At 45.2% G+C, this 16,286-nt stretch overlaps 1 protein-coding gene across 3 annotated transcripts in view; it reads right to left on the reverse strand.

Annotated features, from left to right (window-relative positions):
- Clstn2 (calsyntenin 2) overlaps positions 1 to 16,286 on the reverse strand; it is a 585,486-nt gene that overhangs the window by 14,173 nt on the left and 555,027 nt on the right. For all 3 annotated transcript variants that reach the window (XM_021206691.1, XM_029543014.1, XM_029543015.1), the window contains exons 10-12: positions 10,790 to 10,956; positions 4,797 to 4,945; positions 2,715 to 2,938 (exon numbers count right to left, since the gene is read on the reverse strand). In XM_021206691.1, the coding sequence (XP_021062350.1) occupies positions 2,715 to 2,938; positions 4,797 to 4,945; positions 10,790 to 10,956 (540 nt within the window). The remainder of the gene's footprint in view (positions 1 to 2,714; positions 2,939 to 4,796; positions 4,946 to 10,789; positions 10,957 to 16,286) is intronic.

A 16,286-nucleotide genomic window follows, 5' to 3' on the forward strand; every position in this document is an offset into this window, starting at 1 on the left:
TGAGGTTCTCAACAGAAAGAACTTCTTTAGAGTCCGGCACAGGAACTGCCATGAGCAATGATCACTATGCTTTGCCCAAATAAAGATGAATTGTTCCCTAACCGTCAGTGGAATCAACAAGATATAAGCAAAAGGTGATTCATAATTGGTAGATTTATGTAAATTAATTAGTTCATAGGCTCCCAGAGGAGCACATGAGCAAGTTGGTCCATCTAGTGGGCTTTGCCTGGTTTTATGACTCCAAATTTCTCAAGGACATATCAGTGTATTGGACTGTCAGACTATTGGCAGTCCTAAGTGAAAACTCCAGTGGAATGTGTGCTGTGTGCTAGGCACAGAGGAAACATAACAGACACTAGAATTTCCCACACCGGTCAATGGGGAAATAGTTGATCACAGAGGTGTGCAGAGTCGCTCAAAGTCACACAGAGAGAAACGGGAGACATAGGATAGAGCATGTAGTTCTGACCCTATAATCTGGAAATGTGTGACATCTAAGGCCATGTATTCAAATTATTACCAGTATCCATAAAAATAAAAATGTTTAAAAAGACATTCAAAGGACAAGATAATAATTTTAATTAAAAAAAATTCAGTGGTACCTGGAATATATTTGTTCTCATTAACTATGTATTTTTAGCGGTTTCGCATGCCTAATTGTTTTTTTAATGTTGGCCAACCGTGATGGTTCTACGTTCCACTAACAGTATATAAAAATGCAATAATCCACACTAATACTGGGGCCAACCATTAATGGTGGTGAGTGTGTGATTTCAAATCTCTTCCAGGAATTTCCTAGCTTCCTGTCAGGAGAAGTTAGGTTATCTTCTTTATGATATGGCTGGCAGAGTCACACTAGGCAGGAACTAGCTGCCATCACCTCTTTCCCTATGGCATTATCTTCCACCCCTACTTCCCTGGATCCACTGTGTTGAAGAGACTCCGCCTTAGGTGCTCAGAGGAGAACCATCCAAGGATGAACCCTCTAGGATCCCCTGCTCTGGTTTATCAGACAGGTCATCACCACAAGAGCTAAAGACTGCTGGGAGCTCCTGGGCCAGCACCTGGCCTTCTATAGCTTAGGAGATGACCTCCGCCTGGGAGTCAGAGGTAATGTTGAATGAAAACATGCTTGCAACCCATCAATAACAGGGGTTGGAAAGGAGATGCAGACAGAAGGGTTAAGCAGCACAGAAGCATGAAAGCATGCATGCATGGGGCTGTTGAGTGTGTAGGTGTGCTCCTGCATAAATATGGAAAAGTGTGAGTATGTGTGCATATGTGTCAATAGGGGGCAGAAGATGACCCTAGAGTCTGTCACTGTGGCTTGGTAGCAAACACAGTTAGCCTCCTCATTTAAGACTCTCGTAAAAATGACTATTTCAACAGTAAGTGTAGAAATTTAAAACTCCTAATAATAGCTCCTGGGCACTGGGCTATATGCTCTGCATGCACCTCTCATAAATAGAAGGCAAAATGTGGACCCCGTTAACTGCTTTCCCTTGCATTGCCTGTGTGCGGGTGTCAGCTGCAGCACAGCTCTCTGCTCCTGGACTGTGACCAGTGAGATCAGCAGGCTCTCCTTTTTTTTTTTTTTTTTGGTCTGATTTTAGCCACAAATGAGGACAACAGAGGAGGGAAGGTCACGTGACTTAATACACCTTGGCATGTAACTCAGAAACCACCTCGGCTGGCCAGGTGTGAAATACCAACTATTTTTAGGGGCTCAGGAGGTCTGCCCTCTTGAGGACCTAATCACTAGGGACCAGTGTGGTTTAAGGTGGCAGGTAATTGGGATTATTATAGAAGCAGCTCTTCGGGGACTCAGGTCTACTGGTACCAGCACATCATTAGCAGTGGAGTTGAATGAGGGGAGCGGGGGCGGGGGAGGGAGCTGAAATTGTGCTTTGGGAAGAGGTTTCGAAGGATGGCTCTCAAACAAGCATTGGCCTGTAAGGCCGAGTCCCTCTGAGATGCAGAAGGAATCCTTCCCTCCTTTCCTGTCTGCAGACTTCCTTCTCTGCTGGCTTCTTTACTGCCCACAGCATCTGCTCTGGCTTTCTGTGCAACCGTGCCTTTCTCCCCAGCAGAGAATAGAAACGAATCCTTCCTTCAGCAATGGTCCTGATAATGAAACTGGTGAGAATAACAACCTGGAAGTCCCCCCCTCCTCCCGCCCAGATCTTAGTCATATTGGCACGTGAGACCCCAGCCTTCTGCATTGTAAGTGGTCATGCAAAGCTGGATTCTATCCTTTGAACACCTTTAGCTTTTCTTCTAATGATCAGAAAAATACACGCCCACTGCACGACATTTTCGCAGTCACAAAAAAAAAAAAAAGAAAGAAAGGGAAAAGAAGTGGAAATAAATCATCTCTCACTGTGCTTCTCAATAGGACCTTTTCTTCTGGGTATCTCTTTCTTCCATGGCCTCCATCATGCTACATGGATACTTCAAAGTCTGCGTGTCACTTTGTTTCACTTGCCACACAGCACAGTGCCATTCTTCCTGCTTCCTGTCACTAACATGAGTGTCCTATGCTTGGTGAAGCTGTCTGTCCCTCCTCCCGCTGATCATCTGAATGTTTCTAGCTTTGTTTGGTTTTTCCTATTATGCATCATTCTGCCATGGGTGAGCAGTGTGGTTGTCCTGAAGGATCATCTAACTTGTCTGTAAGGGGTTAACATCCACCCTTCCTATGGCCCTGTACATACCTGTGCCTGTGGCTCTCATGTCCCCGGAGGCCTCAGTCTTGGCAAAGGTGCTCACGATCTTGATGTCAGGGAAGAGAGTCACTCCTCTGGCGCTTTCAAACTGGGCGGCAGGTCTCCAGAAACGCTCTGTCCCCTGGAGGGTGATCTGGGGCTCGATGGCCTGTAAGACCATGATGTAGGCATCCACATCTGGGATGCTGATGCACACATCTTCGCCAAAGCACCTGGGAAGACATCTGCAGTCATGGCCTGGATCAGCTTATCATTTAAACCATCCATCCCAGAGCCACAGGTAAGGGACTGCCACCTCCAGTCCTTGCCAGGTGTCCCAACGGTTAGGAGTCTCTGAGGACATCAGCAGACCTTCACATTTAAAGCCACATTACCATCCAACCACTAATAATGCAGAGACTTAAAAGACTAGCTCCTGAGAGGGACAGGACTTTTTTATACTAGCAACAAGTACCCATTAAAGCTTTCATTATCTTTTAGCAAAGTAATCAATGGCAGCATTAATTAGGAAGCAACTGCTTGCTTTTGTGCATTAGTATTTGGTAAGGGAATTGCTGTCTGGTTGGTTGTAGTCATTTTATTAAATGAGACCCCAGGGCTAAATTCTCCTGCTGTGGCATATGTATGTGCTCTGTCTCTGTGGGGACAGCCCAGGAGTGCACCTCTTCTATGGGTGAGAGCAGAAGGCAGCGGTTGCTCTACTTTACCCTAGTGCACCCCCACATGAAGGTCTGGGAGACAGAAATGATATTACAAGAACAAAGGCTGGGAAGTGGGATAGATGAAACCCATGCCCTGCTACACTGCTTCTGGCTGGGTGGTCCACTGCTCTGTACTTTAACTTCTTATCTATCCAATAGGGAGAGCAATGCTTACCCTACACTAGTAATAGTTATAAAGACCCTAAAAAACCTGCTGTCCAGAGCCCACATTATGGTTTGAGTCCAACTTCTCTCAATGGGCTCACTGAAGCATATATGTCATCAATACACTCTGTTATTATTGAATCCAAAGATTTGGGCAAAAATAGTGAGCCTTGCCTGGACCAATTGTGTGCTCTAGGGATTGATGCTAGAGCCCCAAAGAAGCAGTGGGAAGGTCCAGACAGAAGAAGAAAGGGTCCTTTGTCCCCTGGAGAGATGCATTTGAATTCTCTTTGTGCTCTAGGTGAGATGCTGAGATCTGCCTGCCATTGGCTGTTCCCAGCAGAGCTTCCTGTCTCCCTTGCCATCACTTTCCTGTAGCCTTTGCCATGTCTCCCCAGTGGGTTCCTCTTTCCTTGCATTCTCCTTGCAGACCTGGAAGGTAGGTCTCAGAGATGAGCACTGGGCAGTCTCTTCACTCTTCTTTGTTCTAATTTGGAGCTGACTCAGAGGTGTCTACATCTAACCGTAGGCCTCTGGAGTAGGAACGCTCTTTGGATCACGCCATCATTCCCAAGGGGGAAATCTCTGTCAGTCCTAGAAATGTAGCAGTGAGCAGACTCATCCTCTCCACCTTGTTCCTTTCTCCCAAGTTCTTCTATCCCAGGCGGTCACTGATTCCGTTCCCGCCTCCTGGGAGTCTCTGGGCCTAGCAGCCATCTCTAGTAGCTGCCATGTCCGGGAAGTGACTCGTGAAGACTACGAGCTATCCAAACCCATCAGTAATCTTATTTCATCAGTTGCACTCTGCTCCCTGGGGACAAGAACCATGCCTTGTCTTCTCCTGTCATTTCTGTAATATTTAGCAATTCTCCAAGTAAAGTTAGTTAATTTGATTGAATTTAATACACATTTGCCAAGCATCTACCATGTACCAGATACCTTTATGTCAGGCCATTTTAGATCTATCTGCTGGAGAATTTAGAGAAAACAGGGCTTTCTAGGCACCAGATCTGATAAAGCACAGAAAGCTGGGTTTGAATTGGTGACGTAGGATAACATTTCCCTTAAGCAGGCAAAAGCATAGGTCCCCACAGCATCTTCCTGTGGATGGCAGAGTTGAGGAATATCAAGCCGCATGTGCAAAGCCGCATTTTAAAGGGACCACTGTTGCCTCCTCGGCCTAGGCTGAGTGGCTTTCACTCACTGGACTTTTGAAGAGAGTCTGAGGCGTCGGACCCCTGCTGTTGGGAACTGCCGGGAGTTGATGTAGGACACTTTCTGGAGGGCTCGGTTGATGTTCCCAATGTCATCGCCTTCCATCACGAGGATGGACTGTGAAGGGTTGAAGTGATACTGCAAGACAGAAGTTGGTACCGTGGGAAATGTGGTCCATGGTAAGCGGGGCCCTCTGAAAACTGTAAAACTCCACAGAGTGGCCAGTGACGCCAACAAGAGTGTCCCCAGAACTTCTGACGAACCTCAGGGCCTTCCCTAGGTGTTCTACCACAGGGGTAGATGTTCCTGGAGGCATCAGTCGGGGCTACAGGATGGAATTCTGAAAACCCACGCACACTGTTCCTAGTAAGAGGCACTTTTTGTTTTGATTTACAGACAGGGTCTCACTATATAGCCCTGACTGGCCTGGGATTCACTGTGTAGACCAGGCTAGCCTCAAATTCATACATTATTAGCCTGCCTGTGCCTCTTGAGTTCTGGGATGAAAGAGGTGAGGCACCATGCCCTGTGATATAGTGTTTGTGGTCATTTCAATCTTTTATTATAACCATCACGATCAATCATCTCCTATATATATGCATAAGGTTGTATCTAGAGGACAAACCTTGGCAAGGGAAATTTCTAGGTCAAATACTAGCATATGCTTTTTGTCCACACTGGCAAATTTCTGATTGCTGGAATTGTCAAAGCATGTGCACCTGCACACACACACACACACACACACACACACACACACACCCCACTTCCAGCAGAGTACAAGTGCCTCTTTTCTAGCTGCAGCCGTCTGTATGCTGTCAACCTTTGGGAGCTTGGCCAGACTGATAGGTAATAAAGACCATTTTACTCTAGTTTTAATTCCTATTTCTCTTACTACATAGGATGCTGAACATATGTTTTAATAGGTTTAAGAAAAACTATCCATTTACTTTCCCCTGACCTGACTCAATGTCTTCGTAGTAATGCTCTTGTTCTGTGTTTGGGGATGGATATGTCATTTTTGGTGACATTGAACCATGTGAGTCACTTGCATGGTGGTTCTAGTCAACTGATAGCTATTATATAAGTGTTTTATCGTTGCTCATTCCTTGAAGTACCTACCTTTCCTCATGTAGGTTCCACTGGGATTGTGCTTTTTTCTGGTTGCACTTCCCAAATAGCAGCATGAATTCCTGGCACATTGATAAGGGCTTTCCTTATTGAAAACAAGGACCCCTACCAATCCCTTCATCCCAGAACCTAGCCCCAGTGATTTGAGAACTCCAATGGGACATGAGCATAAGTGAGGTATGATGAGCTGAGCCAAGCCCTGTGGGGTTCTCTAGTTTTTTTCTTCCACTTTTGTGACCTTCAGCCTATACACAGGAACTCTATCTCACCCCTCTACTGAATTAAAGAGAAAAACATTTCTATGTGCCAACCTACTGAGTCTGGGGAGTTATTACCACAACAGGTCAACATGTCTGGAGGATGAAGAAGTGAGCCCTTCCCAGCCATGCTTCTTCTCTGATTCTATGGAGCATGTCTGAGGGATCACAACATGTGGGATTGTCATTTTACATCTTGGACACTTTACAAAGTACAACTTTGGATGGTTAGTTCCTCTTTCTGGACTTCATTTCCTCATTTAAAACATGAAGAAATGAACATCTATCTGTCTGAAGTTTAATGATGTATATACTACATATGAAACACTTGGCTCCAGAAGCATTTGAGATTTTATATTTTTTATATTTTTTTCTTTTAGATTTGAAAGATCTGCACATATATGTAATGATATGTTGTAGGGCTAGAACTTAATTCTACCTATGAAATTCATTTAGGGTTCATGCATACCTCCTTCATATACACAGTCTGAAAGTCTGAATACTATATGTAATATGTTTTAGTGTACCTGCAGTGTGAATGGAGCCTGTCAGAGGAGACTAAGTGTAACTTTTCATTTGTGTTCGCTTACCAGTGCTTACGAAGGTTCGTATTTCGGAACTTTAGATTAAGGATGTCTACCTGATAAACGTTCCTGGATTTACAGTGTGAAAGCTTGGGCTGTAATCTCCAGTGCTGTAGTAAGCCCAGCCTTGCTGGGTCTTTGCTGCTGAGGTCACTGTGTCTCTGTTACCTTCCCCATGGTCTAACTACTTCCTGTTCCTCACAGCCCTGAATAGGATCTCTCTGAGCTGTGACCTCTGTCCATGAGCATAGCACCCATGTTCTAGATTTAGGAGGGCCCAGGATCACATTTCACAGCCAGTCATTGGGTGTGACTCTAGTCACAGATACTTCTACTCAGAATGCTCATCTCTGAAGCCAACACACACTGGTGGGTCACGATCAGATGGCAGACATTATACAAGCTGTCCATTCTAGATCCGAGAAGATTTAAGGTCATCCTTCCAAAAAACACTACTCAGAACTCTTGTCTGCTCCTCTCCATAGTGTCCTTGGTGCTTTGCACAGGCTCATGGCACTGCTGCTGTGCGGGTGAGAACCTCAAGGGCCTGGTTACTAGTTTTCCTCAGCTTTCTCACAGCATCTAGGGCAGCAGCAGTATGAAGATGCTGAGAACTGCAGAGCAGGCTAAGTTTGGAGCCTGGCATGATGGGTGGCCACCATAAGAAGATCAGCAGTGATCCTCAACCTTTCTAATGCTACAACCCTTTAATACAGTTCCTCACACTGTGATGACACACCCAACCATAAAATTGCTTTTGTTGCTACTTCATAACTGTGATTTTGCTCTTCTTATGAGTCATAATATAAATATCTGTGTTTTATGATGGTCTTAGTTGAAAGGGTCTTTTGAGAACTACTGTTCTAGAAAGATGACCTGGTAGCATTTCTAGGCAGTGAGAAGAACACAGGTCTTCACTGAATCCTCTTAGCAAAAGCATAGGTTAGTCAATGTGTTGGATTTCCAGTTAACACCCTAGACTAGAACTCAGGAACATCCTTCTGACCAAAGGGGATGAAGATGGTACTAAGTCCAGCTGTCAATATAATTCCTGTAGGATCAATAAAAGCCTACATGGGTTTTCACATTTTTCCAGCTGCAGTATTCCATGCTCTGAGGATATGTCTGTGGTTATGTGCATCCAGAAATGTGCATGCTCCATAGGAAGACAAGTGGAGCAAAGAGTGGGCACTGGGCTTTGTGAGTGGAAGACATTCCTTCAGCAAGTGATACCTCCCTTCTTTATAAGTCAGTCACACAGAAGGAGGCTAGTCACTGGCAAACCAAATGAGAGCCATTCAGAAATGATGTGTGGTTGACACACAGGGACAGAAGGAAGTTAGTTTTAATAATGGTCAAGGCCATCTTTTAATCAGAATTGCTAGTGTAGAGGAAAGAACATGGACTTATTTTGGACAAGTCCCCAAGCCCCAGTCCCCTTGCTTTTGAAATGAGGTCATAATATTTAATTTGTTTTGAGGAACGGAGATAATGAACATAAAATAGCCCCCAGTGAGTGCTGTGTAAACTGTGTGTCTTATTAACTTCTCTTACTGATCTTGAGCTCTCACAAGCCATGCCTTAGGGATGGGGAAGGATCATTTGTGGTGAATTGGGTAAGAGCAGGTGGGTCGCTGAGGAGCCTCCCTGCAGACCCCTCTCATTTGTGTGACACTTATCTTAGCACCTTGCCTTTCCACAGGCTAGGACTGCTCTGTAGAAATCACCTTGGTCCTTAATTTATAATTCACAGATTGCCTGGCTGTTAAGTCTAGCATCTCTGCTTTACTCTGTCAAGCCTGGAACTCTGCAATGGTGGCCCTCGGGATGGCTCAAAGCAGAGTATGCATCCCGAGGCAGGCAGTGAGTTGGTGTGAGAACGAGAGAGTTGGAGGTCGGATCTCCATAGTGCTGGGTAGATAATAGCCCAAGGAAATGACACATGACGATTAGACCAGCTTCTCCAGTATAAAGTGGTCTGTGTGCTTCCTCCAATGATATGTGAACAACGTGCATGTATGTGTATATCATGCTAAACAATATCTGGAAAGTTAATTCTGCCTAACCATGCCTTCTGTATTCCTTCTATGTTCTCATTCTGACTCAATGTCCAGTGTAGACACCTTAAACTCTACATTCATACATACATATGTATGTACGAACGTACATACATACATACATACATACATACAGACAGACAGACATATGTAACACAAGATTATTCCCTCTTACTCGAGCTTCCAATGGCTCTTAGTGGCTGATAGGTAAGAAGTATATCTCTAAATGCATCTAGGCATATACATGGTCTCCACTGAGCTCTTTGGTCCCACTTTTGTGCCACTGTTTGGGTGCCCACAACACTGGCCTTGAGGTTCCTGTGCCTTTCTGCAAGGCTCCTTTGTTACCGTTCAGATTCCCAAATCTTCTTCTTTCCCTAGGTACAGCCCTGCCTGTTCTGACGCATTCTCTCCTCTGGGGAGCCTTCCCTGGAGGCCATTCACCCTGGATTGGGAGCTCTGAAGTGGGACTGCCTAGATTCCAATTCTGGTTCAGCCCATCACTAACTTAAGGGTTTCTTGAGCATCCTTTATTCTTCAGTTCTCAGTACTTCACTGTGAACCTCATAGAAGTTTTGTCAATGGGAAGGTCTTGAAAAGAATAATGGTCATAGAGCCTTTAGGACAAGCAGTGCCTGCCTCTTGGAGACTTTCAGGAAGTGTCAGTGCACACTGCCAAGTAGCAGGAACCCAAGCAGGTTTATTCACCACTAGGGCCACTGGGTTATATGAGGACAGCAAGCCAAGAGCATCCACCTCTAGGGACCCGTGGAACTGTCCTTGTCTCCAGGACACTACTAGTATTCTTCCTATACCCAACACATGATATGTTTGCTGAGGTGATCACATTTTAATGAGCATCATAGGTGCTCAGACCAGCGGGAACTACTTGGATACCCAGGGTCAGAATCTTCAAGTATCAGGACCCTGTCAGGAGCAGGTTCTGCTGGAAAGTGAGCCACTGGCTAGGAAAAACCATGCTATCCCATAGTAGGATCAAGGCAGGGCCATGGCAGACTGGGTACAGATGGGCATCAGGTGACAGGCCTCTGATGTTGTCACTGTCCCTTGGGGAAATGGCCAAGGGAGAAACAACTATGGACTCTGGGGACCCAAGGAGCTGTCCTGGTCTTCAGGATACAGAGGGTGGGACATCCTGACTTCCAGAAAGTGATTTGGGCTCCCCTTCTCACACAGGGGCCTTAGGTGGGACTGATGCTTCTCTTTATTCAGAACTCAGGGACCTAGGACCAGCAAGAGCTTCTTATAGCCCCGTGAGGCCAGAGGGTAACCCTGCCTCGGGCAGAGAAGCTTGCTGGGGCCAGAGCTGCTTCCCCTTCTGCCTTCCAGGAGATATGTTCCTAAGGACACAGCTCTGATTTCCCAAGTCACTTGTATATTTTTGTTTCACACAAGCAATAAAAATCACGAATCTTTTCATGTTCCCCCTGACTTCCAGATATCGCTTGGAGGGGAATTGGTTTCACTTTAACAATGTAAGACCTAGTGGCTGTCATATCTGTTTTCCAATTCTACTTCATGTCTTCTCTTGCTTTCCTCATTTTGGAGTCGTAATGTTTTTTTTTTTTGTTTACTTTTTATGTTTCTGAAATGTATTCCTGCATGCCACTTTAGTGCCTTTAGGCAAATGAATAGCAAAGCAACCAACCAATCTACAGACAAATGAAGTTTCGTACCTCCCTCCAGGCAGACATGGGATGGCTTCAATTGTCGATTCCAAAGCACCTGATCTAGAAGTCTCAGGAGCTGGCATCAGAAGCCCGTTCTGGAAGTCGTGGTCACTACCCGTTCCCCGTTCAAGTGTGGCCACACCTAAACCGAGGCACCAATTCTGCGAGGCTTCTCTGGGAATAACTATTTCCAGGCATGCTTAGGTCTTGGTTAGCCTTCAACTCATACGTCAGTGGATAGAGATAGTACTGGTGCCTTCCTTACCTTAATCCCTCGCCCAAGGCTTTCCAAGGAATTAATATCCAGCCCTTCTTTGCAGGCCTGCAAACAAGAAATCACCTTCTGGCTTTCCATTTTGCCAGGACGGATGGTGAGACTGGCAAGGCTACCATGGAAAAATTGTGCAAACCGTGGTTTGGCCACTTCGCCTCCTGGAAGAACAAGAAATACTGTCATCAGCCTTGAGGATACTAGGTAGGAAGGTCGAACACGAAGTACCATCTGCCCATAGAGCCAAAATCACTCATGCTGCCTGTGAATTCTTTAAATCTAAGGGATAAAAACAAGCCTGTGTGTGTGTGTGTGTGTGTGTGTGTGTGTGTGTACGTGTGTGTGCACGTGTGCGTGCATGAGTGCTAAGCACTGTGGGAGCTTGGGTCTGCTACCATGCCTACATATGGTTCTAAATGCTCATATTATAGCCTCATTAGAAGTCACTCCCATCTCCTCCCTGGTCTCCAAGTCAGGCTTCCCTTGAGATCCTGCTTCTAGCCCATCTCACTCAGATAGCCTTTCCTGGTATCTTTATTAATTACAGCCTCCCTCCTTCATCTCTGGGAGGATTACATGGACAGATCTAGCCTGGTTCTTGCTTGATTTTGTTCTTGTTGTTCAGAAAGGAAGCAGGATGTGGAGGGAAGATGGACCAGGCCCCCATCTTGATAGCTACAAGGGAAACTTTTGAAAACTCCTTGAGCCCCATGCTTCATCGGACACCTTTGTGCCTCCTAGCTCCGGGTAGGTTGTCTCACTCTGCACAGCAGCTTCTGCCACTTCTGTGCTTGATGTTGCCCGAGGCTGGAGAACGGACAATGCTTGCTTGCTTGCAAGTGGCTTCCCCAGTTCCCCAAAGGGCATCTTTCCAGCCAGTGGCACGGTGGTACTCTTGCTGCTGGGGTGTGCCAACAAAGTCCCATGGGTAGTGGATGTTCCTTTGGCACACAGCTCTTATGTTTCTTAGTGTGTCTGGAATGTCTTCATAATTCCTTGATACCCCATTTCTTTCTGATTTCCTACTGAAATTACTGAATGCTCTCTATTCAACCATCCTTGCCAACTTAGCATGGCTCTTTCTACTGCCTAGATATGGGCTTGCCTGGGCTCACCTCCACACCTGTTGCTCTTTTTTCCCCCAATTTTTATTAGGTATTCACTTCATTTACATTTTAAATGCTATCCCCAAAGTCCCCTATACCCCCCCCCCCCCTTCCCTGCCCACCCACCCCCCCTTCTTGGCCCTGGTGTTCCCCTGTACTGGGGCATATAAAGTTTGCAAGACCAAGGGGCCTCTCTTCCCAATGATGGCTGACTAGGCCATCTTCTGCTACATATGCAGCTAGAGACACGAGCTCTGGGGGTGCTGGTTAGTTCATATTGTTGTTCCACCTAAAGGGTTGCAGCCCCCTTCAGCTCCTTGGGTACTTTCTCTAGCTCCTCCATTGGGGACCCTGTGCTCCATCACACCTGTTGCTCTTATACTTGTTCACCCCTATCCTGTCCTGTCTGTTCCTCAGCTTAGGCAGATTTCACCATTCTTTCAAGGTCTCTTAGATTCCTTGTCAATGCTACTTCCTCAAACTTTATTGAGTCCCTGCTTCCTAGGCCCTGTCCCAGCCCTAAGTCCCACTGTGCTACAGGCACGGGAATTGGATCACTGTTCGTTGGTTTTATTGCAGCCTCTTCCACCTGGCATTGCTGGCAAATTGTTTACATGTGTGTGCTGTCTTCAGTAGCTTAAACGGTTATCATTTTAACCATCAGCAAATCTTTAAAGAAGATTAAACTGGTGCCTAGTACTCTGTCTGACCCCCTAGAGATTTTTATTTAATTGGTGTGGGGAGTTTTAAAAGCTTGTTGGGTAAAGCAGATGGGAAGCCAAGGTTAAGAGGGAGTGAGCAGCACTGAGCAGCAAGCTTCTTGGTCCTTTTGCATACTCCTTATGCGATCTCTCTCCTTGATGCTACCCGCAGGCTCACTCTTTGCAAGCTGCTATAATTTATTAGTTTAAGCCTCTCTTTCCTGGATAGCAAGGATCACTCATGCATTATTCATTTTAATGAAGACAATACTGAGCGAGGAAGTATTAGGGGCTGAGGGTGCACCAGACACTGTACATAAGTTGACTCATTTATTCTTCTCAAGAACACTTGGCCTCTCGTGTCCTCTTGGCATGCTAGACTCTGCCTGGCACACAGCAGACACTTTATAATTGCCCGTTGAATTGGAGGAGACGATGCGCTGCATCCCATCAGAGTCATCATGGGCACTGCGGCTCTCTCTCACCCTCTCCTCCTTGCTAAGGCAGCCCCGAGGCCTTGGGTGTGGATTGACTACAGGGATAGAGTCTAAGCAAATTTTATTATACCATCATTGCTCCAGCGATGGATGCAGGGATGGGTCTTGGGCCAAGTACCAAAATGAAGCCAATCAGTACCTGGCATTCAAAACGCTATAATTATGGTTCCAGAATATGCATGGGACCCAATTTAGGCTACCATCCTGAGAGATGATGACTGGTGTCTTACACATAAAAGCTTCTATTTTTTTTTCTCTCAGAAGGTTTTCAATGAACTCTTGTCTTTTTATAGAGAAGTCACAGCTGCATAAGCCCCATTAGATTGGGATGGTAAGGACAAGGCAAAATGTAGGGCAGAGCTAGAAGAGGCACTTTGGGACCAAGTAGGACCCAGATCTATCCCCACTGATGTGCTTCGGGATATCCTCGGCTTCAGGAACAATCTTTCTTTATGTGTTAAACCATTTTGCCCCATGGGTGGTTTTCTTGCCACATAAGGATTCTCTGCTTTGAATCTAAGACAAGTCTTTTGTTTAGTGCTGGGTTAACAGGGAATTCCAAAATAACTGTGGCGTTGAGGAATGGCTTTAAATAGTCCTGGTCATGGGAGGACAATTTGGGGTTTTCTGATCTAGATGGTTCCTTGTGGATAAAGTGCTCTTCCATAACATTTACATGTTCATGCCCTAGTGGTATGGTTTAGATGCCAAGTACCCCCCAAAAGAGGCTCCCATACTGAGGGGTTGGTCCCTTGAGTTTAGACAGTGAGCTTTAGAAAGTGTTTAGGTCATGAGAACTCTAATGAAATCATTAACTTAACCCCCGAGGGATTCAATATATGAGTAGACAGTTGGGAGTTGGCAGAACTGTGGAGGGTGAGGCCTCCTTGGAAGCCGCAAATCACACTTCTCTGTTCCCTGGATGTCTTAGGCACAACTCTGCTCCTTCACACCCTTCCGCCAGGGTGTTCTGCTTCACCATGGCCTGGAAACAGCTGGGCAGCCTGATCAGGACCTGAAGGCTCAGCGGCATGGGCCAAGATAAATCTGTCCCTATGTAAATATTTTTAGATTTTAGTATTTGTCATAGTGACCAAATGTTTGACTTTTAATCCTGTGATTGGATATCTGGATATCTTTTATTGACTTATAGAAAAGAAGATGAAGGTCTGAGCATGAATGTTGGAGGTGCTATCCAGATGCTCATCCATTTCCTGCCCACATCTGTCTCTACCTCTGAGCAGCAGAGCCAATGAGCATCACTGTCTAGGTGTGACCTGTGTCCCAACACCATGAGAAGTCTCAACATATGTCATCTCCTTGAGTCTTCATGAACCCCCTGGGAGACTGGCACTCATATAGGCACCTATGGTAGTTTGAAAGAAAATGCCCCCACATGCCAACAGGGAATCACACACTATTAGGAGGTGAGGCCTTGCCATACTATGCGAAGCTTGGCTAGAGTAAATGTGGCTTTGTTAGAGGAAAACTGTCACTGGGGGCAGGTTTTGAGGTCTCAGATACTCAAGCCAGGCCAGTGACTCATTGTTCGTTTTCTTCTGCCTGCCATCCAGATGTAGAACTCTCAGCTACCTCTCCAGCACTGCATCTGTCTGTGTGCCACCATGCTTCCTGCCATGATAAGAGACTAAACCTCAGATCCATAAACCAGCCCAATTAATAGTCTCTTTTTATAAGAGTTTCTGTAGTCATGGTGTCTCTTCACAGCAATGAAACCCTAAACAAGATAGCCTCCATATTAATAAAACTTAGGCTTGAAGTTATAAAATGTGTGGCTCTACACTCCAAGTACATCCTCTATCATCTAGACTTCATTATCATCTCTCTTAGAGTCTCCATCTCAAAGGCCAATGGCTGTGACTGGCTTGGTTACCAAGGTATCACGTTCTGTATTCTCAACTTAAGAATCCAAGATGTGTGATATACAATGTTTATGCGTCAGAAGTTTCTAGGAAATAGCTTTAGTGAGCAATGAGAGACATGCAGAAAATTTGAAATACATTTTACCCAGTACTAGATGTAATATTATTAAAAATAATAGACACACTGAAAAGTTTCTCTTCTTAATATTGAAGATGTCCAAGTGGATCACACAGCTCCTCTGTCATAACTTAGAATAAACATGGTCATGAATCATTTTAAGAGAACAACAACAACAACAACAACAACAAACTCAAAACTTTATTTCCAGACATGATTTTGGGTTCCTATCCTATCCAACACATTTCCTGCATGCCTCGTCTTATGTTAGGTTCATATAATTGTACGTTGTGGGCTGGGATCTTTAGAATTTATATTGTGTAGAAAGACTAAGTTAAATTAAAATATAAGAATTAGATGTTCTATAGATAATCTGTAATTTTAAGGCAGCATATGATCAATTTCTAAACGACATATCTACTAGGTCAAAGAGAAAAAAAAATAACTAAATAGCTACCAATAGGTCCTTGAAATCCATCAGGTTCCTTCATAAGCTGTTTCATTAATCATTATGGGTGAGGCAATCTTAGAGATCTTACACTCTGTTCCTTACATTTTTATTGGCTATTTCTTCCATCTCGCTTTCATTTATGCATGAGTCTAGCCTTGCCACAGGAACAGCAGCAGAAGACCCCTAAGGTGAGTAGCTTTCCAAGTGTGGGCTGCAGAGGCATTCACCCTTCAAAGGTCGAGCAAGACCTGACAGTGGTCCACCTTTGGGAGGCACAGAGGAAGGGACTCTGGTTTCTTCCAGGCAAGGTAGGTGGGGGAAATAGAGAGAATAAATTACAGAATGGCATCACATACAGCTGCTTTGGGGGCTGAGCCCCAGCAGGATATGTAATATCTGCATTGTGCTAGGTAGACTGTCCATGGAGGGACACACACAGAGAACAAAAGAAACACCACCAGTATTGATGTAGCCCCATAGAAAGCAAGGAAATGCCAAGACAGCTATCAATCCTAAAGGACCATTAGTGACTGAGGACCAAAGGATGGAGAGGAACATCATTTCAACGAATAACCACACGGAAAGGTGACCAGTCCCACATTACCCTACAACTTTATATTCTCATCTCCAGAATCAACCAGCCATTACCCAAGGAAATGGAGGGAGGTTAAAGCTCTCTCACTCACATGGAATGAAGCTTGAAATAAAACAAAGATGAGTATGGAAAAAGCCATT

Source organism: Mus pahari, chromosome 10, assembly GCF_900095145.1.
Source record: "Mus pahari chromosome 10, PAHARI_EIJ_v1.1, whole genome shotgun sequence".
Classification (NCBI taxonomy): Eukaryota; Metazoa; Chordata; class Mammalia; order Rodentia; family Muridae; genus Mus; species Mus pahari.